General features: G+C 37.2%; 1 protein-coding gene across 7 annotated transcripts in view; it reads right to left on the reverse strand.

Annotated features, from left to right (window-relative positions):
- Positions 1-26,458, reverse strand: part of Dh31-R (Diuretic hormone 31 Receptor) — a 129,804-nt gene that overhangs the window by 91,473 nt on the left and 11,873 nt on the right. For all 7 annotated transcript variants that reach the window (XR_002544070.2, XR_002544071.2, XM_022070251.2 and 4 more), the window contains exon 2: positions 22,363-22,406. Coding sequence is in view for 5 of the 7 variants with exons in the window: in XM_022070251.2 (XP_021925943.1) it covers positions 22,363-22,406 (44 nt within the window). In the remaining 2 variants the exon portion in view is untranslated. The remainder of the gene's footprint in view (positions 1-22,362; positions 22,407-26,458) is intronic.

The following is a 26,458-nucleotide window of genomic DNA, read 5'->3' on the forward strand; positions in this document are numbered from 1 at the left end:
CTGCTTAATTGTGGCATGTGAATGAGGTCACAAGTCTTCTACGATCTCTAGATTTAATCGTATTAATGGTCTTCCAGTACCGTTATTTCGAGTGAAGAGAAGCTTTGGTTTCTAATAGAAAACTGAGCTCTAAATCCCCAATCTCAATCTCTTTTCGACGAATCTCCATTACGCACAACACTGCTCATAACAAAGGTTGTGGTGGAATGCGCGAGTAGCCTAATGCAATTTATTTTAAGCTGGACATGCACCATCCTGTGAAAAGAAGAGAATTTGAGGAGTAATTTGACTATTATATATTACAAATTTTAATATCTTCAGCACTCCTTCGCGCATGGGCTGCTGCTAATAATAATTCAGTTCATTTACACACGTGCATGGCAGCAGCCAAACAAGAATGATGATCATGATGGTGATGATGATACCTTTATTAGTGTGTTTGCCAACAGAGAAATACCCGCAACGGGAAAATACTAATAAAAATACATTAAGAATAAAACAAAACAAAATTAAATTAAAGCAAATCGTCAATCTACTCACTTAACCGAAGAAAATGGAGTGTTCTCAAAAGGGACCAATCTTAGTTGAATTAGCAATGCAGCTGTTAACCGTATTCAAGTGAATGCCATCTACAGTTTTTCAGTTAAATAAATGTATTTCCACCTACTGACAGTAAGGAAAATAAGTTAATTTGAAGACTATAACCAGTATTTAATTGAAAACAACTTCATTTTTTGCGATCCTCAACAGAAGTATAAATGTGAATAACGAAAAATTTACCGAGCCCAGATCTAAGCCACAAGGAACCAATTGTGACAGACGTTCAGTAACATACGTAAAAATGTCCTTATGTGTCTTTCTGAAATATCAGCCCACGGATACATACTTTAAAACAGCAACGTCGTGAAAAATAGTTAAACGTGTTTTTTAGGATTTAATTGGTCTAGTAGCCCCGGCATGATGTGGCCTACAGGTGTCAAGGGTAGCTACAAATATGCTGATTAAGCATTCACGTACGTCCGATAGTGGGCGGTTCACCACCTCTGTGACTGGACGAAATGATAATATATCGAAAGCCTAGCACGTCACGAAGTGGCACGTACAGCCTTGATCTTGAACGCATTCTTTGGCACAGCGTGGGGTAGCCGATAAATAGGAATGTATAAAACATTTTATCAAAGATCCCTAGCCACATGGAAGCCCTAGGCAAAGTTGGGAGAATAATTTTAACATGGATCTTAAAGAAATAGTGTGCTAGATGGTGGATTGGATAAAACTGATTCTGGGTAGGGACCGTCGGCGGGCTTTTTGTATACGATTATGAAACTTCGGGTTAAAAGAATGCCAGAATTTCTTGACCAGCTGGCCAAATATCAGCTACTGAAGAAGGAAAATTCTCCGTGAAGTCAGTTGGGTCTCTTGTTAATCCCAAGAGCAAGGTAGTTACAAGTTAAATTAAAAATAGCAAACGTAGTGAAGTTCAAATGTTTCTGATAATATTGCGACACAATATGCATAGGCTGTTGAACTTATCCATATCCGTCGTCTAAATATTTTAAATCACGTTTCGGATGCTGGTTCTACATCCGTCCTCAGGTGAGTGGTTGAAGTGGGAGTCCAATACTATCTCGAATAGGTATTCCATCAGAGTAGGTTTTGTTCTCTGACTTACCACCCAAAGACGAAAGTAGTACCACCTTCCCTGACGTAGTAGTTTAAAAACATTTAGACTATGAATGAAGGTCAATAAAATAATTACAATTACACATCGCAACGTTTGTTCTGGTCGTCACTGTAATTCACAAACATGGAGATGGCGCGTCTGGTAGCTAGTAATTGTGAGCAAACAAAAGCAACACGTGTAAAACAGACGAGTTCCGTCTGCACACAGACCGGACACAGTCCAAGTGACAGAACGAATCGTTGTATGGCCAGAGACCTCTCTGCTGCTGCCACAGTGAATACCGACTGGCGTCTTCAATGCATTCCCTTGATTATGATGAAAGACGAATTCATTCAGTGCCTAGTAATTTGCTTTTCCTCAGACGGACATGTTTTGAAGCAGACTCTGAATGTTGCAACGGACAGAAGTGGTAAATCAGGCCGAGACCAGCTTTTTCCCCGTAAACATTTACTACTTTTTTAGACTGTGATTTGAATTGATCCCGTATAGACCAAGGTCTTGTGGAAATTAATCATGTTCTCTGAAGCAACGGGTTTTTAAGCAATGTATGTATTATGCGGACGACATTAAATCAATCAAGCTCTTTTACAATTTTATTTTCTTTCTTGGTCTTTTTGTAATCCTTCCTCTACCTTCATGTTGTGTCTCTTATTTGAATTTTTATACTGATTCTGTCGGCTTTTCCTGCTTTATCCAGGCATTTTTCCTATTTCCGCCTAGGGCGTGTTTGTCACAGGGACTTCTGAATCATCCTGCCTACACAGTTCGTCGTCTACGAGTTTTCAAATACTTTTCCGTCACCACAGTTATGGTTTATTTCTATAACCCATCTAAATTGGGAGCTGGAATTACAGGGAAACATGCTTCATCGGCAGGATTCTACAGTTTTGAGAACACAAGGAGGAGAGTAATGTGAAATTACCTGTAAATAAACGAGAACAGCAACACAGAGTATACCAGCGAATAACTTAAATCGACCGGTTTGTACCCGCAAACATCCCCTCCCCGAATTCCAGTGTGGCCACCAGGGGTTACAGTTATTTCATTACACATTTAGGCGTAACTGACTAGAAAACCGAAGAATATCAGACACTTCAAAGAAAAGCAATGTTTCTACTCAGCAGATTGCAATGCTTTGCCACAAGCTGATGGTAAGACACAGGCTACTTGTTAACTCGTGATACCTTATTATTACTCTTTAGCAAAGCTTAGTTATCTAATTCTAAATTACAGTGACTTTGCTTCAAACGAATTCAGTGACTCGCACACAGGGAAATGAGATAAGCTGAAGAGAAATTTCCGGCTGTGTCCTTTGGAAATGAACATCCTTGCAGATGTTTCGTATAAACCTGCTCAGTTACGTGGCCTTAAGCTGTAACGAGGGAAGTATAGACCGTCACGGGGCCCTACAACAGAAGACAGCGCGCTTCGGACTTGCCGCTGTGAGAACCTCAAATCCAGCCTTTATTTAAAGCAAACTAAAAGAGTGGAATACAATTAAAGTTATCGTACAGGCACTGCAAGGTGTGTGGGCCTGTGTCGAGGGGCAAACGATTCAACAAACGTAACGGACAGCACACCTCATGAATTCGCCGCAAGAGGCTAATTGCTTTGAGCGGAAACCCGGCTTCCTCCCACGCCTCTCAACGGGACAATTGTGCGAATCGAACAGCGCAAGTAATCGACACATGCATGAACAATACAGTGCAGTGTTCGCCTATGTGTGTTTTTGGAGGTTTTTCGCAGGGGAAAACAGTTGTCTTCTGGGTTGTAAAACCATGTAAGTGCCAACGTTTCGGATTGACAATCTCCATCTTCGGGGCGTGACAACCAGAATGCCAATAGCTCCATTGGTTTCAATAATCACCCACTAAACACTGCAGCCTGCTATAGCTTTTACTACGACAGTTAGTCCAATAGGCAAAATACTTCAAGAATTTAAAGACATTTAATAGAATAGTGGGGAGTTTTAAGAAACCGTGGAAGTTGCAGGGTGGTTGTCGTAGAAGCGATAATAGGATTAAGTAGTAAAACAGACCTCAGTCCGGAAATTTACTCTGAGCTCAGTTCACTGTGTCATAAAGAACTACCCATGCGTTACACGTCTTTGAATACTTGTATACAGAGGATTAAATATTGTCACACCCACTCAAATATGTTCCTCCTCGCTACTACGAACCTGCTCTGATTGTTTGAGATGCCAAGAAGATCTTTGCTTTCGTCGAATTTAATCAAGGAAAAGCGAGAAAACGAGCTTCACAAGAACAGCGTTCCTCCGATGCATGCATCACCTACAGGCACGTGGTCAGTACTCTTAAAGACAGACTCAGTTTGAATTTTCAACAAAACTCGCAAGTATAATTTACTGAGCCCTGTGACTGACACTAAATTTAGGTAGACATTTAGTTGATACATAACGTTGCGGGAGATGGATTTTCTGACGTATTCATACGACTGATTACTACTGGTTCAATATGTAAAATTCAAGGTCAGTGTTTAAAGGATTATGGATCGATTCATATTGTTGCCCTTTATCTCAAGAGTAATATAAAATAATTAAAAAATAATATTGGTGTAATAATAGGCAGCAACCTAAAAGAGAAATTAGTAAAAAAAAACTACCGAAAATACACTGTTTTATTTATGAAATTCAATCAGACAATTAACAACTGCTGAAAATAAACATGGTGCAAAGAGAGAGTCGTGTTGAATTGTTTCATTCTCGGCATGTGCGAAGAGGCAAGTTGATAGGCAAAGACAGATTATTTGTAGGCTTACGTGGTTGAACTCTAAAACTCGAAGAAGCACTTCCCTCCAAAACGTTGGCATACAATCCGAAGACTAAAGTGTTTGACTCTTTTAATGAAGCAACGTGTTTTCAAGTAGGCTACGTACTTAAAAGTTATTTTGCGGTCAGTACGACGAGGAAGTTTATGCTCTGTCAAAATTCAAACGTATAACAGCGAGAGTAACGGGACATACGTATGTCTTGACACGAGCAACGAAACTTATACAAACTTCATCGTAAAAATTATCTTATGTGCTTATAATAGAAGACAATGATTTCTGTCTTCTGGGTTGTTGCGCTGTGCAGTCTGGTAGAAGTTTACCGACGTTTCAGGGGTCATACTACCTCCGTCATCAGGGCGATGAATTTTCCGTACCTTTCTTTCTTTTCTCGAATGAGGCGACATTTGGTCAACGTGTCTAGTGTCTTGGTGGGGGGGGGGGGGGGGAGGCGACCCTCAGGCTCCACTGACAATGGTTAGGAGAGATTTAAGCTTCATATAATGTCCGCTGAAGCATTCTAGCGTCATATTCGCCTAGACAACATATGACGTCATTCTGCTTCTCTACCCTTCAGGACATGGTCAGGGTAGCTCGATCAGTTTCAGTTTGTACTTCGTGAGCGCTGTATCAACTTGTCGATTAACTATGAGAGAATCCTCCCAGGATTAATTAAAACTTACAATTTATGTATCGATCTTACTCTCACTAAATTACAAGGTCGAAACCCTTAACTTGCAGCCTATAAGTGACTTTTTACATTACAAAATATGTTGGTAATTTACCCTTCGTAATCGAAACGTGATATTAATAATAGAAAAATGCGCCAATGTTAAAAGCATCAATTTTAGCAGAGCTGTCAGCGGAATTTATGTGCATACAATTAAACTCAAGCACCTCACTGGCCCAGCTAACAAATTTACTAAAGAAAAGCAGTAATGTCATCCACATAATAATTCAGCCGTTCAAGAAATTCCATGCTTATTATGGCACTCAGCTGTTTATTGCTGTGTTTGGATTGAATAAGATGGCTCAGAATACGGTTAACTGATGACTTTTTGTAAATATAGCAATAAAACGTCGCGCAGAACCCGGTATTATTCTTTATTCTCAGTAAGCTTAGTGCAATTCACACCCTCAAATCCTATTTACTGAAGACAAGATAAAGCTTACTTCAAGCGATGTTCTTAGATATTCATCTTGTTGCACCTGAAAAGCAAGGCGTGTTTAAATGCCAGATTTTGTGAGTATAATTATGAACGGGGGAAAGAAACTGCAGTTTATTTAAATTATAAGCAAATGATGAGAAAATTGTCAGCATGAAATGCTGTGTTTACAAAAGTAATAGAACCTACGGGCAGCTAATGAAAACATTTATTAAAACTGGGATTTCCAGAACAGCCTATGTTATTATTAAAGGCATTAAAATATTACCGAAGATATGAAATGCTCCCTGTAATGTAAGATTTGGATAAGCGTTGCAAATTTTAAATTTCTTAAAATCCATTCAATAAGTACCTGACCCTTTCGTCAATTCGTCTATGACCATCGATAAGGTTCTAGAATTTCAATATGCGCAACCGACATGCAAATTATAAGCATAAAATGCAATGTTTACAGAAGTGATAGAACCGATGAGTATAAAAGCATAACCCTGATTGGTGTCTGTTATGCTAAACCAGACTAATATTATGGATGTCGATATGGAACAATAAAGTTCATTTAAAACACCACAAAACCGTAAATACATATCAATGAATTTCAATCAATTTTAAAAACTTTCAATGACCCAAAATATTTCAGTCGCATTCAATCGACTTATATCTATGTCAAACAACATCAATCACTATCATTTACTTTCAACAACTTTCATCACTTTCAATCCATAAGAATCAACTGAAATCACTTTCTGAAAATTCTACAAATTAATCTCCCTCGTAAACTAATGCAATTTATTTAATTTTCATTTGTTGCTGTTGTCCTGTTAATAAATATACGAAAAACTTAAACATTATTGAGTACTTCCTTCCATTTCCATAAATAAGTATAAAGTATTTTAAAGCACTTGAAAATTCAAAGATCTATGTGACTGAATATTTGGGTTCGGAATGTCGAATATAAACATCGCGTAATATTAAAATCTTGTATAATTGTTTTCGTTTCAAGTAATAAATTCACCTTAACATTTCATGTCATGACATCCTCCATAACAACATTCAGTGTAATGATAAAAATATAAACATTTTATTTTTCATTACTAACTTGTACCTCTAGAAAATAAACAAAATTTAACTACTTTATCATTAAAATGTCATGATACGTCCACTAAACCGCATTTGTGTGTTGCACTCACCAATAAAACCACTAGTAGCATAGGCAGTTCCATTTTGCACGGTGTGAATATTTTATAGTCTACGACTTCCAATTTAATTACAGAAGGTTTTAAATAAAGTTACAGTGATATACTGAACAGAACTCAAAATCTCTGATAGCTCTATGTTTAGTGCTACACACAAATACACACACGCGCTCGCTTCAAAACAATATATAGAAGTTTGCAAACGGTGTCCACCACTCTAGCTGTCACGTAAAAACAAAACAAAAGCGCTGAAATAATTTTTACTGAACTGGTTTGTTTTCGCGTAAGATGATCCATAGCTAATAAATCCCTCGAAAATGTTTCAGTGTTCGAATATTTGAAAACGACAGTACAAATGAAAATTAGATTCACAAATAAATTAAGAGGAAACTAACTTAGCCCAGAACTTACTACCATTCCGTTTATAATCGTCTTCCTGTCTGCTGACTAAAAACGTAAAGATTAAAATACTATATACAAAACCATAATTTTGCCTTTGTTTAGTGTGGGTGCAAAACCTAGTCTTCACATTAAGGAAAATTCACATAGACCATTGAGTGGTTTTGAACAGGGCGCCGAGGAGAATAATTGGAAATAAAAGAAACTAAGAGAAGGTCTACAAAAACGCCTTAACGAGGAGTTTCATACTTTGTTTTCTTCATAAAATATTATTTGACGATCAAATCACAGAGGATGAGATGAGGAGAACGTATATTTCGCGTGGAAAGGATGAAGAAATGCATGCAAAATGTTTGGTTGGGAAACATGAATGGATGATACTACTTGAAAGACTACGGGTTGGTGCAAGAATAATATTAAAATGGATCTTAAATAGGATGAGAGAGGATCCCCCTGTGCTCCATGAAGTTAGTTAAGTTACATCCAAATATCAACCGAACGTTTATTGAAATAACCTTATTTTTTGAACAAAATCAACTAGTTTGTGTACTTCTTGGTTCTTTACACAGGTTGTGCAGTGAAAGATCATCTGAAAAAGCTGTCGATGTCCTGTCATGAGACACCACACAGAAAGATGTACCGAAGTATGTAAGAATATTCCCTTTGATAAAATTCACGTTTTCCATTTTAAACATAATTTTGTAACTTTTCTTTTCAAGCTTAACAGGACTTTTAAGTCAAACAGAAATTCATTTTATTAGACCTATATTGAAAGCAAAACATGTTAGACAATAATCAGAAATGGAAGTCTGAAGAATGTACGTTACTGAGATTGGAAAAATTCAATACAATGCCGAAACACTCTTACTCACTGACTTCCATTGTAACATTTTTTCATGTAAAGCCATGATACGGAAAAGAACACATACGAAACCTGAGAACTGAGAGATTGATTCATGGTTCACTTAGCTGCACTGCCGAATGCAGAGTTTCTTGAACGTCTGAAGTAGAACACTGATGATAAATGTACAGAGGGATTTACAAGAAAACCACCGACGTACAGTTCATAGTATGAAGATTACTACATTCTAAATGTTGCTCCGTATAGTCTAGTAGACGTTTCCGGACGCTTCAGAAGTTCTTGCTGCAGCCATCATCAGGGCGATAACAAGACTACATGGTGTTACATCTGAGAAAGCAGTGATCTTCATTATCCCACCGTGAGAACCTTAAATCTCACACAGTTTATATTTTCCAAAATTTTGGGGAATTAAAAATATATTATAAAAATGAGATGATTACTTCGCAATGATATATTAACGGTATGATGATTTTATACGTTCTGATGCCATAAAGTCGTGAGCAATAATTAGGCCTAATCCTAAAACTAAATTACTTTCCATCTTATTATAAAGTAAACATTAATGTTTTACCTGATCCTGAAAAAGAGAACAATCCATTTTCCCATTTAAATCTCATCTCATGTGTTCCCCAGGCCTATTTGATCTAAAAAAACATTTTTTAAGTGTCAACTTTGTAACTACTTCAACCATGAACAGCGTACTCAGTTAATTATTATCATGTTCTCGTTGTAAGCTTATAAGCCATGAAGTACTAATATTGACCTCATACGAATACTTTATTTTATTCAGTTCTGTGTAATAGGTCGGTGCAAACAATTGAACAAGACGAAAGAGCTATCAATTGTAACATATTTTAGATGCAAAATGCGCTGTAAATTTGGTTACATGGGCCACTGTTACCATCGTCAGAAAAAAGCTGCTATTTTTTATCTTAAAGTGGCTGTAAGCAACCTATTCTAAATTGTTAAACTGAGGAACAAATAGATTTCCCCTTCAAAATTACCATGGGTACAGCATTTTGGACCCTGATGAAATACGTTAATACTATTCAATTAGTACTAAAGTAAACGTAGCCTAGATTTGGAGATGAGTACCACTTTTCTTAGACTTCTGATGCGTCATCTATTGAAGTTCTGGCGAAGTAATGATTCGTTGCATATAAAATATGAAAAGATTTTTCATTTAAACTATCACATATTCTAAAAGGATTTTAAAGAAATTATTTACTGAACTTTCGTACATTTCACAAAATTCTGTTATTATAACGGAATCTACTACTAATCAAAACGTCTACAACAGTACTAAAAGTTAAGAAATATTGTAAAACTTTAGAACTTCTAAATCTCTTTACAAAGCAAACAAGAACGGATAATGAAAGTTGTGTTCCTTTCATCCATTGTTATTAAATAGAAACAAATGAGTACTATATATTGTTATGAGCAGATCAACCATTTTGAGGTTACAACGTGTGTAGTTAATTTAAATACAGAACAGCAGTTTGCTTTGGAATAATTTTTTTAAAAAAAATTTTTTTGGTTGCTCCGTGATAAAACCTTTCTTCATTGTTTACCCTCCATGTACAAGAGCGTACTCCATTTGTTTTTCTTCCGGTTCAGTGATCGCGTCTGCTGTTCAGTGTCGCCCTCGTTAACATTTGACCTCCTGCTTTCCAACTATGCCTAGGTCTCCCAAATAGTCTCATCCCTTCCATCGTCCGACAAAAATGTTGTAATACACATTTGCCTTTGCCTACTCATATTATAGTTAACATCTTTGAGAAAGATGCAATGGCTGCGAAAAATATATACACATTATTGGACATTGTAAGATTTGACATTTTCACAGCGGTGAGCCCTGATGACGGAGGCAGTATGACCTCTGAAACGTTGGTAAACATCGACCAGACTACACAGCGCAACAATCCAGAAGACAGAAATCTTCATACTAAGAATCGCCCTGATGATGGAGGCAGTATGACCTCTTAAACATTGGTTAACATCGACCAGACTACACAGCGCAACAACCCAGAAGACAGAAAGCTTCATTATTGGACATTGTTAGCAGAAACAATCCTTACTATGAAGTCACTTTCTGTATAAGATAAAGTACTTAGAGCAGTTTTTATCTTAGACTTGTTTCAATTAGCTCTGCTTAATTTACTTCTAATGTACACGTTAGCGTAAAGGAATTGTACTAATTATTATTATCATTATTAAATGAATTGAATTGATTACTATTACTTACAAATTAATTATACATTCCTTGTGTGCCGGACAAAGCTAACTAACTAACTAGATGGCTCACGGAACCCGAAGGTTCGTCACCGGATTAACCAAAGCCCTCCACCGGTCCCTGTCCTAGGCTAACAAAATCCAGTCGCCTTCAACTCCTATCTCCCATAGATCCCGCCTGACATATCCTCCCATCTACGTCTAGGTCTCCCCAGCCTGCAATTGCACATTAATTATTACTTAATGTTTCCAACCAATAAGACATATTCAACGCCATCAGAACCTCAAACCTCACATTATTATTATCTGTTTATACCAGGGATGCGTTGAAGCTAAACAGAAGAATGGCGGATTTTAAGGTTTCTGACGACAGTGCGAAACAATGCGTAAAACTGCTTCCTTTTTTTACTTTATCAATCTTAGATGGCTTACAATATTATACCGTTTCAGAAGTTGGCTTTCCTTCCGTCTTCAGACGACATGAAGACGAATTAATCTCGCATTACGCCCCTTCGTCGAGCCAGTATCAAACCTACCCAGATTAGACTTTTGTCTTCCTATCACCTGAAGACGGAAGAAGGTCGAGCTTCGGAAATATTGTGGTTTTTGAAAACATCTAGACGATGGAAAGTCCGAAAAAAAATCATTAAAGAAGTAGAGGGCAAATGCACAACCTAACCTAACCTTTCTCCTTATTTCACCGTTTCTTAATCATTGTATTCGTCCTCGAAATCGGTTTTGAAAGTGAATGACTGGAAGGAGCTCGTTTGTGATCGGATTTCTGCTTGTACAGTGAGTTCATTTGCGAGCGTGGACTCAGGCAGAAGAACTGTGCGCTCCTGTCATCAAGTCGGGGCGATCTAGAACGATCCACGGCAGCGCTGTCTAGAAAACTCCTTGTGCTTACGACCGATACAAAGATTTTCCTCGGACTGCAACGTGCTAGCTACTAACAATGAAACTCGTCCAATTGCCCACTCGCCGTTACAGACAAAACGTAATGATTCTGCAGTGAACTGAGTCCCCTCTCCTTTTTACCGAAGGCCATTACAGTGTTTAATTATCGCTTCCAATGGACATCAGCAATTACAAGAGCACGAATAGTTGTGGCATTACGTCCACAGCGTTGGAATCGCAATTCTAGTATCAAATTTGTTTCGGACAGTTCTAGACCCCTTCCAAACGTCATGTGTGGTTCACCCCATACAACCTGAATTCTCGGATGATGTCCTTTACATCGAGTGTGTCCTCATCTTCACGCTGTACGTGCACTTGAAATTTTATAAAGATGACTGTCTTCTGGGTTCTCTCTGTGTAGTCTGGTAGACGTTTACCGACGTTTCAGGGGTCCTTGCTACCTCTATCATCAGGGTGATGACTCATCGCCCTGATGATGGAGGCAACATTATCGCTATTAGATAATATTTAAATACGTAAAATAAAAATATCCGTATAATAAACATAACCAAGAAAATTCTTCCAGGATAAACTGCATATTATAATAAATAAAATTCTTCTGACGCCCGATCATAGAATATCTTCATGTAATTTGTTACTGGGCATTTGCTATGTTTCCTTCATGGATAATACCGACAGCAGCCTGACGCTAAACATTTGTCTATTTTTGCATTAGGTTATTAATGCGTGGGGCTACACAACATGAGTCCGCATGGCGTGTTCATTGGCTAAGCACAAGGGACAATTTAGTCTTTACCTTATGGCCAAGATGGCAAACTTTTAAAGACACTCATCATGGTAGTGCCTGGGATTCAGAATTTCCTAAGACCATGTGTTCTAAATGATACCGACTAATAAAAGCTTTTTGTGTTAAAGCATGTTTTTCATTTTGAACAAGGAAGAAGTTTGCTCTGTGAACTCTTTTATTTAATTTCCTGTTTGTTCTACACATTTTCTGGAAATCGATTCTACTCATCTTGAAGTTATTTTTCTTTGGAATATAAAGGTAAGGAACAAAATTACCTCACATGATGTTTCTCCCTTTATCTGAGACAGAAGAGCAAGGCAGTGAAATATACTTGTCTATATTTAACCTCCGCCAATAAAAATACACGAAATGAAAGTTGTGTTCACAATGTAATTTTGTTATACGTTCAAATTAAAGTGAATTGGTCTATATTATTCAGATGCACAAACGTTTCAGAAGGCTGTTTAGGTTTCATGCCACCTCACGTGTCTTCAGCCACCAACGACGTATGACATTAGATGTATCAAGACGATTTTCACACAGGAATTTTACATATTACTGAAGTGTTCCAGATCACTCATTACGAGCCTTCCTTTTGTCCCAGAATATATACAATTACATTCACGCATGTTTTATTTTAAAATCGTTTCCTTTTTTTATTTACTAAGAGTACGATATTCCCGATTGATCAACCATTAAAACTTTAAAAAGAATACTTTCATGACATCGAAAGAAACCACTGGGCTTTGATGGGTTAATGACGTATGCGAAATCGTAGAAATTCATTTCGAAATGTGTTCTCCAACTGCGCCGTCAATTGCCGCGATTTGTTTGTCGTCGCTTGGGTTAGCCACATCGGAGACCTGAGCGATCAAGTATTCATCACTTTCCTAAAACTGTGTATCAATGGGATTGCGAAATTTATGGCTGAATTGCCGTGTTGACACTTTGTAAGCACCGAACCTTGGCAAATACATCACCGAATAATATTTGACGTGCCTCGGAGGACCTATGGCAGAAACAAAGCTCAGCGTTGTGCGTGAATGGGTTTCCATTTAACAGAATACATATTTATTTTCAACGCCGTGAATAATAGACCGACTAACAATACATCTGTGACATGTCTTCACTCTAATACGCTCTATCTGCATAATATATTTTGTTTTGTAATCATGGATACAAATATTGAGGGAAAGTCTGAGTTTCTGACTTATAACAACGTTACTGATTGAGATTTGATGTTCTCACTACGGCAAGCATAAAAATGGTGATCGCCCTTATAACGTATTCAGCAGCAACTTCTGAAACGTCGGTAAACTTCTACCATACTACACGGAGCAACAACCCAGAATTCAGTTTCTGTTCAACGCAACTGCATATTTGGCATTATGATTGCAGATCTTTGACACTATTCGCGCAAAAGTATCCTCAATAAAAATAAAGGTATATTTTATTTGCACATTTACAAGTTAATTCATAAAACAATAAAAATAGTTCGTAATGTCCAATGATAACAAGAACCGATTAAAGGTTTTATTTCACTGACAATAGTCAACAATAACCATAATCAAACTACAAATCTGTTTTTAAACTTAATATCTCGTTTAAAATACTAATGTATCGATCGAATTTCGTTTTATTCACTGATTCCCCAATAACACCTACTAGGTGCGCTGGCTAACGGATATTTAAATAAAGTAATGTTAATTTCCTTAGACAAAAGAAGCTTATCACAGTTCAAAACTACTTATGCGTAACTTACATTTGTACCAGAAGTCTACACCTTGTTACCATGAGGCTTACAGGTTTTGAAAATATTTTTCGTAAGTTTTAATATTTCGCAAAATACAGCGAAAAATAATATGTGACGATGTAGCCAGGTTTTATAAATTTCTTAATAACACATTTTATTTAAAATAATTGATTTATGCGTGCAATTAATGATCAGCGAGGACAATGTGGCATGTAGAACCGTAAACAACACTTTCGGGAATTATATTGACAGCAAATTGCAGTAAAAGCTTTCCACCCCCCGTATTTCACACATCGCGTATAATTTTCGACTATTTCGAAGCAATTTAAATACGCATTTGATTAAATCAGCGTCTGAAGGAAGAGGTAACGGAAGTGCTGTAGGGCACATAAGCGGCTATTTGTAGGAATGCTCTATCCACAGCCATCTGCGGGAATTTCGCAAGCCAGTGGAGCAGTGTTGCTCATTTGCATAAACATGGGCTGAGGCTGTATATTGCATTGGTTGTGTCCTGAGTGTTGTGTGCACCGGAAATGGTCCAGCAGCTGTGGGTGCGCAGAGCTTTGACTTCAGAACCGACATCTGCGTACAGCTGGCAGAATAAAGAAGTCGCGCCTTTGGGTAGGAAACAATATTCCCATTCCATTTAGTCTTTAGAATGCTAATCTTATTACGTAAGAGAAAGAACGACCTAATGACCTACAGAAACACGAAAAATACAAACAGAGGAATGTACAGCTCAGTTTTATAGCTTTTTATTCTTATGTTAAAATGAAGGTCAGCTGTGTTTTACTTACGTATTTACAAAGAAGCTTTTGAAACTAATCCTCTTTGGCTGTTACTCTGTAAGTCACTAACGATATCATTCTTAATTTATGGGAAGCAGCGTTTATTATATGCTGTTTGATGGCGAGGACTGTTTACAACATGTTTCTGAGAGAAGTTTAAATAAAACTATCTGACCCTTCCTTTTAAAAATTACAGAATTTTTGTCCATAAAAACGAAAAACAACCACAAAGTAAAATAATAATGCAACATTATTTACTACATCTATAATCCATTTATTTGTTGTTTATTTAATGACGCTTTCAGCATCTCTGATTATATAGTGTTGAATGATAACATTATTAGTCAGTAATAAGAAGGTAATTCTAAAAACTAGCAGCAGCTGCATATGCCTGTAGGTAACTGAAGGAAACCACGAAAATCGTAAGCCAAACAGATGGCCCCCTGGTCGAGATTTGTATTCGAAATCTCCTAAATAGACCTAAAAATGAGACCTCAAACAAATATCCTTGAAGTATACGAACCTCGGTCAAACAAGCCAACAGTTCCTGTTCAAATGTCGCAATAAACTCTACTTATTACACTTAGAAGGTTTCCAATTCAGAGAAGAATGTGTGTTAAAGACAGAATTTACTAGGCAATGATAATTATCGAAAGTTAATGCAAACAATTTGAATGCACTGAGGCATTTCAAGGCATGTTACATATAAAGATGGCTGTCTTCTGGGATGTTTCACCATGTAGTCTCATAGAAACTGACCGACGTTTCAGAGCACACGCGACTACACCGTACAACATTCCAGACGACAGTCATCCTCATACTCACCGCCGTCGGAAACTGAAATTTTACCAATAAACTGTACAATTCTGATAAAGGTGATAATAATATTATTACACTCCACATTCACTCATTCATTTATCCTGAGAGTCAGTTATTTGTAGCATGCCAAGAGAGGTGTGTCCATCTCAATCTAAAGCAAAGATTTGTTTACATTTAAAATACAATGCTTGTTCTTGGTTGGAAATTGTGTACACAAGGACATAAACTAGAATTGTCGGTCACTGACTGCGAACTATAACTTACATCACAAACGATGGGCTGTTAGCCCGAAGCACTTTCGCCGTCGAAGATAAACAAGAGGATGGAATCCAAATATGAAACTTGATGCCCGGTTGTATTAACAAGGCGATCGATACAGAATCCATCTTTTATTCTACGTTAACACACAATTTTCAAATAAAGTGGGGGAGAAGTATTGGGATCTCTATTGGCGGAACCATCTGATCTGCTTGGAGTCGTAAATTTCCTCTCGTTTCACGACAATATGTATGTGAACGTGCAAAAATTTTTATTACAGGTAGTTTAATATTCAGAACAGATTGAAAGGGATTTTCATTGAATTCGTTAAATGAGTTCGTGACTCAGAAAAATAGATCATCGGTTTTGTGTACGTAGGGTGGATGTGCGAGATCTACTTAGCAGCGGAGAATTTTGAACTATTTATACTTCGCAGTCCGAAAACTTCCATTATTATGCCCTATCACTATATCAATTTCCCTAGTCCTAGTTTTATTCAGGAGAATTTTGATATATTTCCCTGGTACAAACTTTTATTTATGTAATTTACGGGAAGGATTATGCGTGTTTATTCAGGAACGAAATTGAGCCACGCTGGTGGTAAAATACACGCACGATAATTTTAAAAAATCACGGTGCTATAAATACAGACGAATAAATAGTAAACCATTAACAAACAAGAACAGAATGAAGAAAGGAATGAGTGATAAAAAACGGACAGAGAAGGAATGAGAGGAAAAAAAAGCAGAGAAAGAATGATGGAAAATTAAGAAGGGAGAAAATAAAGGAAAAAATGTAACTGAGGATTGTATGTGCTGCTCACTAATAGTGTAGCGCAGTGCAATGTAATTTACTGTAGTGTACATATCTGGGATAAATTTGTTACCTATGATTTGAATTATGGGTACATACTCTGCAACAACTGTCTTTTATCCAGAAGTGCGTCCGCGTTAAACGGGAATCTGAGCCTGAATAAAGCGAAGCCCAGTAAAAATCCTTTATAAGCAGATTTCAGTGTGCTCATTTCCCGACCATTTTGACCTAAATAATCTTTAACGCCTTGAAATTAAAACGAAATTTTTATTCTGTTTTATGGTTAGGAGAAACCCAGGTTTCTTGCATCCCAGGGCCGACTTCCAGCAGAACGTGGGCCTCAATGCGTAAACCCTCAGTGTTTGGGTTAGAGACTAACACTGCGCACTCGTGAACTGCTGTAGTGTTTGCTTTCTTGATGGGATTGATAGCTAAGCGCCTCACTCCAGAATTAGCTGCATGTTTAATCACAAACACACCTACCTGACTAACGACACGTCCGTTTGTACTCAACAATTTTATGTACGGTTCTCCGTAAAAGAAATAAAGAAAACTCCAAAATGTTCAATTTTACAGAAACACGTTAGCAAAATAAGTGTTTTCTTAAGCCTGAACAAACAAACAAACAAACAGATCAAACTAGCCACTTTTTACGTAAACAGGCAGAATTACAGTTTTACACGTTCTAGAATTTTGGTTTTTAGTAAGAAAACAGAAATGCAAAAGGTCGTGAGGCAAACATTCGCCATATTTAATTTTCTCTGAAGCTTATCAGAATATAGTGTAGATTTTTACTCCCATTTCCAAGCGTTAAACGTCTCTATATTGTTAAAAAAAACATATCAATTATCATCAGGGTAATGATGGAGCCTATATCTGACATTACTACCTTTAAAATAAATGCCAAGGCGGTCTCAAAGCATTTAAGTAGGCGTCTGGACCGCCGACTGCATAATCATCTGGTACAGTACTACAGCACGCCCTGTCATACGGCCAGATTTTGAGCACATTCATCATCAATTCCTGACAAAAGACGAACTTCGTATTTTTAGTAGGGAGGAAAATAACCTAGGTTTTCAAGTCGTCTGGCGAGTTCCTCAAACTGATGAGAGTTCTCGTGTTTCCTTCGTATGGTTGTAAATCATGACAGGACAGATTTCTGCAGAGAAGCAAGATGTTTACTGTGCCTCTAAGTCATGATCATATTTTTCTAATTCATTTCAAAAATGACAGCTCACATATGAATTAGAAGAGCCACTTCACGACATTCCTGATTTTCAGCCAAAATCGATAAGCTCCAATTAGTATGAGAACAACTTGAGTGGTTTACGTAATTCAAGGTTGTTATGGTTTTAAGATCATTAGTTTGTGCCTACAGTGTTAGCGCTATAGACATTTCAAAGGGTCTATCAAAGCAGCATATAATAGCAGTTTCTTTATATAGTTGAAGAATTTGACAGGGTCCAGGGAAATGTGCTTTCAAAAAGTAAAGCCAATTTAATTTTCTTACAAAACACACTTATTTTATTTTACCGCTATTTCTCCAAAAGTATGTACCGCTATTTCTCAGAAGTATGTAGATTCCAACAGAATAACTAATTTTCGGTTGGTCCTGCATCTCTACTTTCCTTGGTTGATTCCTTTTTAGATTCAAATTCATTAATTCCGATTTTCCTATAATTCTAACGCGATGATAAAATATATCTCTCACCCTGAACACGTTACAGTCAGTTCCCAGATGCACCGAACGCACATTATTACAGCAGCAGTCATCAAATCGCATGCTTCAAGACGACGAAAGACTTCACTCCCCTCAGCAAGCTACTGTAAGTCACCAGTAACGTGTTGCTAGCTTTGCTACGATGCGAGTTCCGAGCAGTCTTCATTCACCTGGGATCCGGTGTCCGTGTTATAATATTGTTCGATTCTGCTGTGACCTTTAAACATGAAATTTGGTGGCACTGCTATAGCAATACCTATCTGTTCTTCTTTTAATCTTGTAAATTTTCCTCTTGAGTAAACAATTTTAGTATCATACAGAATTGTCATTTTCCCGTCATTTCATTAGATTCTGCAGGTAATTTTTCTTCTTTGGTATATTCTGTCATGGAGACAGCAATTTTAAATATTTCTGATAAAAACCGAGTCTGTGTATAACATAAAAAAATGGGGAAAAGCAAGGAATGGAGAAAAGAATAACTGATAGGTCCATGACGCTTGTATTTCTATGAGAAAGCGCTCAAGGAATTCTGTTTTACAAATGTTCGTGTAGAGTAGAAGCCGTCAGAGGAGGATTGCCATGACAGGTGACGTGAATTGTTCGTGTAGGAGGATAAAGAACACGGCTCTGTTTCATCCACTCGGGCACATACACCGCAGTCCCTTCCTGCTCTTCAATTTTCCGCTTGGCCCAATTCCCAACACGAGCTGGTTCTTGTCTTATTCACACGCAGTTCTGAACGGTGAAAGTTATCTGGTGGTGGTAATCGGTACTATTGTTTTCCCGATTACCACGAAATTAAATTTAAATTTAAATCCACGAATAAATTAAAATCAATGTAAATTCGTGAGCGCTTGCTGCCACGCAGTTCTGAATCTTTTCTTTTGCCGTCTGCTATCAAAAAGCCTACATATTAAAACATATAAATTCACAAATTTACCCGTTTCATTGTATGGATGAAAATTCTGATCTCTCACATCAACACTTTAAAGCCTAGTAGTACATATCTACCCCACGTACTTCTCGATATAAACGACGATAGTTTCCTTAAACAGATTTAACAAACTGATCCTCATCATGGTGAAGTGTGGTGTTTTCTTTGCGGTACGGACTGGCTTATTATATAAAAGCAGAGTGCCTGCAGTGATACTTCGAGAAGTCAATATGGCGACGTGGGCGACCATGGTAACCTATAGAATAGTAAAAGTTACCCTGATAATCGTGAGATGAAAGACGAACTTCTGACAGAAAGTGATGAGAATTTAAATTGCCTGTCAGTACGACTTCAAATTTATATCTTTTTAACAAACGTAAGAACACTGAGGTTATTTCTTTCTGCGGGCCTTGAAAGGAATTTACGTCAAGTAGGAACCAAGAACTGCGTCATTTCCCTTCTTAATTCTCTATTCAAATATTTTAATCCTTCTTTCCCTACGCAACAAACTGTTAACAAGTAACACCATCAAGCATTAATATTTATATCTGTCAAACACAACTTTACCCGTTACAATCTAAGGCACGTTTACTCTTCATCTTCCGTGTTCCCGCTATATTCCGGGGCATCTTCAACTAGTCTACGAGTATAGAAAGACAGTTTCTGTCCATCCGTTTGTATATTTATCTCAGAAAGAACCCAACTTACTTTAACTAAATTTAGTAGTGGGGGTGGGGAGTCTCTACATCAAGTTGTGTGGCAAATTTAATTTCATAGTTTCTTTCCACATACGAAAATTTAAAGGATTTTATGGATTTTCTCAGAAAGGGCTGATTGTAAGGAACTGTAAATAAAGTAAGAATAGATCTGGTTAAAATATTAAACTCTTATTTTAAATGGTTTTAAAGTTGTTACTATTTGATAAAATACAAAGAAAAATCATTTCTGGCTCTATAAAGTGTGACATTTTTCAATTAGTTCACTCCTTGAGAAGAACTGATTATTAAGAATTCACATATTCCGACATTAATTGGTCATTTTAAGGTGCTTCTTTTAAGTGCTGAAAATAATACATAGTTCAGCTACAGCCTTCTACCGGTAACTGCACCTCCATAGTGCATTCTACTAAATTGGGTAAGCTGCTTAAGACACAGTCCATTACGTGAAGATAGCAACAGAAAATGTGCATACAAATTAGCTGTCATATCTATTGAGTTTTGAACACTTATAGAGAACCGCCCGAAGATGACAAATTAAGATCGAAACATGTAGTGAATTTTTAATAAACTTTGAAACTATATTCAAGAACCGTTGTGTAGACGGATTGTCAACTGAACGTTCAACACACAACAGAACACATCATCCCTCGAAGCACAGATAATTCTCATCTATTTATCCCCCCTCCATTAGAGATCATAACAATTGCCAACAGTCACAAAATTACAATTAAGTTGGTAAACAGCATATCTACAGCCAGCATTTGGAGAGGTGTCAATGCCATCTGTGATCTTACGACACTGTAATTATATCAGCCAGTCTTTCCCATTCAGATAGCAACACGGAGACATTGTAGACACTGGCAAGAGGTACTAAGTAGGACGGTGCTTGGTAAATACGATTAACCCAACGTATCGTGACGAGAAAAGCGCTCGAGACAGCTGCCGCCTTAGGTAGGAGACTAGAATTCTCTTAAAACTTTTATACAAAGAAATGAGTTTGGAAGTGAGCCTTCAACTAAATTATGACAATACGTACGAATGTTATAACACGAGCAAACTGGAGACTTGGCTCATTCTGGCGATCCATTCCCATTTTCTAAAAAAAAAGTAACTATCAAGTTTATACAACATTAATTTTGGCTCCTCAATTTCCGTGTCCCTAGAAATAACTCACTGGACACAGACTATAATATAAATTATTTCTGTGAACACATAACTGACTCGTAAATTAACTTTCAGCTGTGTCATGGAATCAGAAAATATCACTACAGCGCAAAGCAAATACAATGCACAATTTCTGTCACAGAAGTCAATAAATAATCGTTTCTTTACGCCTCGGTTTCTCAATCAATCTTAAAACAGACACAATCAGATCATAACTCCATATTCAACTCCTATGGAGCCGTACATGCTGCCTTCTGGGTTGTTGCGCCGTGTAGTCTGGTAGAAATTTGCCGATGTTTCAGAGGTCTTTACTGCCTACATCATCAGGGCGATTAGCAGATAGTTTCACTCCCCCCCCTCCCACGACAACCACGCGATACGAGGATGTAGCAAATCTGGGCGTTAAGCAAAGATAAAAATCCTATTCTGCCACGAATCGAAACACAGACATCCATCGCGTAGACCAGATTCGAATGACACTGAATATTGCCTCGGGTCATAGTTCGCCAGTATCAGATGTTTACGTTCATCATTTATCATGTCCACTTGTTTGAATAGATCTGCCCTCAACAGCAACGCACTTCAAACACCTTCAGTAGCAGCCTCAAGAAATATTCCCGTTTTCATGAATAAAGTTACGGAAAGTCAGATAACGAAAAATTCGGAGAACAGGCAACATCGGATCGGGAAAACAACTTCTTCGTGTGTGCTCTAAACAAATAGACGTATAATAGCTTTATAACCTCCCCAACCACAAAACCATATGCCCCCATTAATGTGGCCGTTTACCGGGAGCACAAATACAGACTGGCAGGTTATTTTCCGCGCTACATATCACAACGTCTTCCCACCTTCCTCATTCAAATGCAATGTCTCTGGCAAGAATGGTCTGTCCACTCGCATATGAATGCAAAAATGGATCACAGTTTTTGCAGGGAACAATTTTGTAGTTACGTACTTGGTATAGCCATTGAACGGTGCTTTTTAACATCTTAATAGAACCGAACTTCGTTGCTGGGTAGTTCGTACGCCTTTCCTATCCCAATTTCTCAACTGAGAGTCTACTTGTGTTCCTTAGACCCTCTAGAGAAATTCCGGGGTAATATTTAAATTAGGCGACATCAGACACGAGCTATACTGAAGTTACAGTTAACCTAATCTGTTATCATTTCGATTCTTGCCGTCTACACTAATAATATCACTGTGAACTTTTTAAAACGAAGTAGAAATAATCGTTCTTAGCGTTCTAAACAAGTTCTCATGTAACAAATTTGTTCATAAACGCGAATAAATTGGTTTCATGACACAAAAGTAAAAATTAAATAAAATTTATCTAAAAATAGAAAGCGTTCAGTTGAAGTCCTACCTCTGGTAGGGCCTCAGTAGTGGATGATGAAACAGCCATTACACCTGCAATGAAAATAAACAGTTTATATGAGGAACAACTTTATATTAACCCTCTGGAGCCCGAATTTCATCTGTATAATTAAGTTCTTACTTCGGAGAAACGTATCTAATTGAGATTTCGGATTCGTGTGGAGGCTAATATGAATATGACTGTCTTCTGGGTTGTTGCGCCGAGTAGTCTGACATTTGTTTTACACAGATCAGCTGCTTAAAGTATAGGGAAGTAATCGCTGTTGTTAAGTCATATGAAAACCAACTACATTCTCTATATTATGCTCCAAAATAAAACGCACTTCAATTAGGTAAGCACTGTACTTAAAGAAACTAAAATTATCTGGATGTATTTAGGAATACATGCGACTACTTGGTGACCGATATTCTTGTAGACTTGTGTATTATTCAAAGCCCATTATACTCCCAAATTTCTTCAGCTTAATGTTATTGCCCATAAATTTATTATTCATGCATTTTCGATGGCGGATACTACCGAAATGTAGGCCGTACACAACTGTTACATTTTTAATAACAGTTTCCCGCAGACAGATCTCCATTCATCATCATCATCATCATCATGTAGTTCTTCCTATTTACACTACTTCAGATACCGTAAACCAGCTTGTTCAAACTTGTGACACGCGAGCCATATGTGACCAGAAACCACGTGTAACAAAGGAGCGAAATTATTTGTTACGTGCTACTGGAGTTACAAGCTCACTTGTTTTCTTTACTCCAACTAATTTGAAGAAAAAAATGTTATTATTATCTCGTCTGTTGTTTTATAAGCAAGTGTCATAAATGCTACTCAACTTAAAACCCTGGCTTAAAGGTCTTTAGATTTAAAAAGTGTTGGGTAGAAGGCATTGCAGGAGAAAATTTAAAATAACATGTAACTCTACAGTAAAATTTATATTTGAGCATACACTATGGTAATTTGTAATTTCTGAATAAGTAAAAGATAACGAAAATTCGCAATGGGTTTTAAAAATTTTTACCACGAGGTGTTTTCTGGCCCTGGAATGTAATGGGAAGATTATTCTTGGCCCGAGGGAAGAACATTTGGAAGACTCTGTCGTAACAAATCTGGTGTAAAGTAGATGCTACTACTGCAAATTTGTTTCGTGAGCTTCTAAGTTCAACCAGTTCACGCTTTCTCTGCACTCAGTTGTTGATAAAATCAGACCAGTTCTTCAGTGCAGTTACGAAGTATCCCTTGTCACCACCAGAGTAAATGCGAGTACATTCAATAAGCAGCCTCGGACTATCGACAAGGGGTGATCCTCCACTGTATGTTTTGGGAGGGTGGAAGGTAACAGTCCCTCATCGCAAAATTTTAGCTTGTACAGAAATCTTAACTCAGGGCCTTCAACTCTGTCACGCGCTTTGAAAGAACTAACAAAAAGCAAAACAGATAAGACTTGGAACTCGGAAACGCTGCAGTTGCATTAGGTTAATTATAATAACTTTCCAACAAACATGACATTTTACACCCAACTAGCATTAAATCCCAATCTTGTATCCTTTCGAAAGTGTATGTTTTCTCAGTTGTAGTGCCGTGTATCTGATATAAGTTTGCCGACGTCCCAGAGGTACTCTCTGCATCCATCAACAGGACGATAATTCACGTCGGTAAACGACTACCAGACTACAAGACACAACAACCTAGAAGACAGCCATCTTCATACTCGTCGCTGTGGAAACAAAAGTATTAGAGGGACAGACGCATGTGTATATAAATAGAATATTCGTAAGCCTACTTTTCCTTATAAAACAAGGACAATTAATTGACAGACGTCCTTATTACAGCAAACAATTTCCATAGAACCATCTTAGTATGCTTAATACAGTGGCAAGATATATTCACAAAAATTACAAGGCAACTGTATAAACAATGTTCAGTGGTTATATAATGAAACACAGTTGTTCTACAGAACACGGAAAAAGATGATTTATTCCTATGCATTAATGCGTTTCTTAATTTAATAAGAGTTCCATCTACTTTTCTATTATTAACAAATACAGAACCAAAAAAAATTTCATATACATCGCAATATAAACTGGTAATCACTTCTGCGGACTGAAGCAGACGTCGATACAACAAAAGTTGTGACCATTACAAATGACAAGAATCGTGTAATTTGACAAACACAAATTCCCCTAACGAGTTCGGAGTTTGAAGAAAAGCATTAACAACGCTCGCTGTTGGCGTGGTGTATTTTAGGGCCTCAAAAGATTGTGTATAAATAGACTAGCAAGTGCTAACTTTATCGTCGTGATTTTTCGAAATATTTAATAAGGTAGGAGATTAGAGCTCTTTGTATGGAGGAAGAGGCCAACGTAATGTCCATATATTTGAAGGTAAATATAAAGTCGTTGACAAGCGAACATCCATGTCCCGAGGGAAATTCAATCCTGCTATCCTAGATACTGTGGGTATTAATTTGCGCACTGAGACGTAACCAGTATCTATGTAATTACCTATGTGAAATTAATACCGTTGGCCCTAAACTTCATTGTCTGCAGCGAACCGTTCAGGAATACGAAACTACGATAGATGCGTCGGAACTACAATTTTGCCAGGATATTTTCATTTTGCACTCAGTAAAGCGTAACGAAGCCAAGACAAAAATATTTTAACAGCATTTGTGCACGAGCATATGTGACACTTTACACTTACAACATTTTACTAAATAAAATATTTCTCTCAGTTCTGGTAATCTTATTTTAAATTTGTAGTAAGAACAAAAGTTGCATATTTTTCATACAACACTCCAAAATACTATCTTCAATGACCCTAGTGTTGTTCTCGTCAGACTGACTGTAGTAAGCACAGTACTGAGAATGTTTAATTAAGGTATTTTAAGCTTTTCACAGAAATTAACTCTCGTGATAGAATACATTCGGAACGAGGTATTTAATCCATGCACCAGTTGTAATGATTATAATCTTTAAATTTAATCGCTGTACTGTAAACTGGTTAATCCTTTAAAGCGAAAAATACTTCTAGACAATTTAATAAATTTGTTGCTGCAAAGTAAAGTAGTTCTTGCCTAAAGGGAAAACTTGTCTCTATTACAAGTTTCAATTGGTTTTATGTCGTTTGGAGAACCATAGGAAACATATGAATACACTCGGCCAAAACACAGAATTGTTGAGTGTTAAAGCAGGTGGTATATATAGTAACCACTGTAGGTTGAAGGGTAATATAATGTCGGTTCACTGCCATGTAACTCGTGTATAAGAGATGACCTGAACTCCAGAATGGTCTGTTACTCAGTATCTCTCTCTCCAAGCGTATGTTTGAGTGATTTCCGGTCCTTTGACTTCAATGCAAATCGACTCATTCAGATGCTAATGATGGCTTATCTCGAATCTGCTACTAGCAGCAGCGAACATTCTGACATTTCGAACAAGAGCGTGAATTCCGTCTTACATTTTTACATTTCCATTGACATACTAACCTAACCTAAGAACTGATTCTTACTTTAAACACTAAAGAAAGACTCTTTAAATCATTCTTAGAACAAAATTTGTTACATTAGATAAATGCAAAAGCGAAATAACATTAACACTGTAGATGATGATGATGATGATGATGATGATGATAATGGCGATATTAACTGCATGGGTTGTGACAGGTTCTTCTATTTAACGACGCTCTTTTAATTGCAATGAATATACGTAATTTAATGTGATGGGTGGGATAATGATTGCTCGCCGTAATCTGGAATAGAAATTAAAAGATCTAATAGTAATCTATTTAAATAAACCACCCCATAATTCAGCTGGAGAGAATAAGGAATAAGAAAAACTAGGAGGAAGGTCATAGATCGTGACCCTGCCGATAACTTCAAAAAAGGCAGCTACAACCAGAATTAAAGTGAAAAAACTTAAGCTTCACCAACCCCTTGATTCACAAAGATGCAAAACTTATTAACGAGATGAGAATGTAATAAGTTACCTACAACAATTTGCAAAGCAGAATGAGAAACAAACGTTACTGGTCTAAATAACATCAAGTACCTATAAAAGATACTCGAAAGGTTTGTAACAGTAAG

This window comes from Zootermopsis nevadensis, unplaced genomic scaffold (genome assembly GCF_977971745.1).
Source record: "Zootermopsis nevadensis isolate Lab colony 2312 unplaced genomic scaffold, Znev_1.0 Znev_ptg000028l, whole genome shotgun sequence".
NCBI classification, from domain to species: Eukaryota; Metazoa; Arthropoda; class Insecta; order Blattodea; family Termopsidae; genus Zootermopsis; species Zootermopsis nevadensis.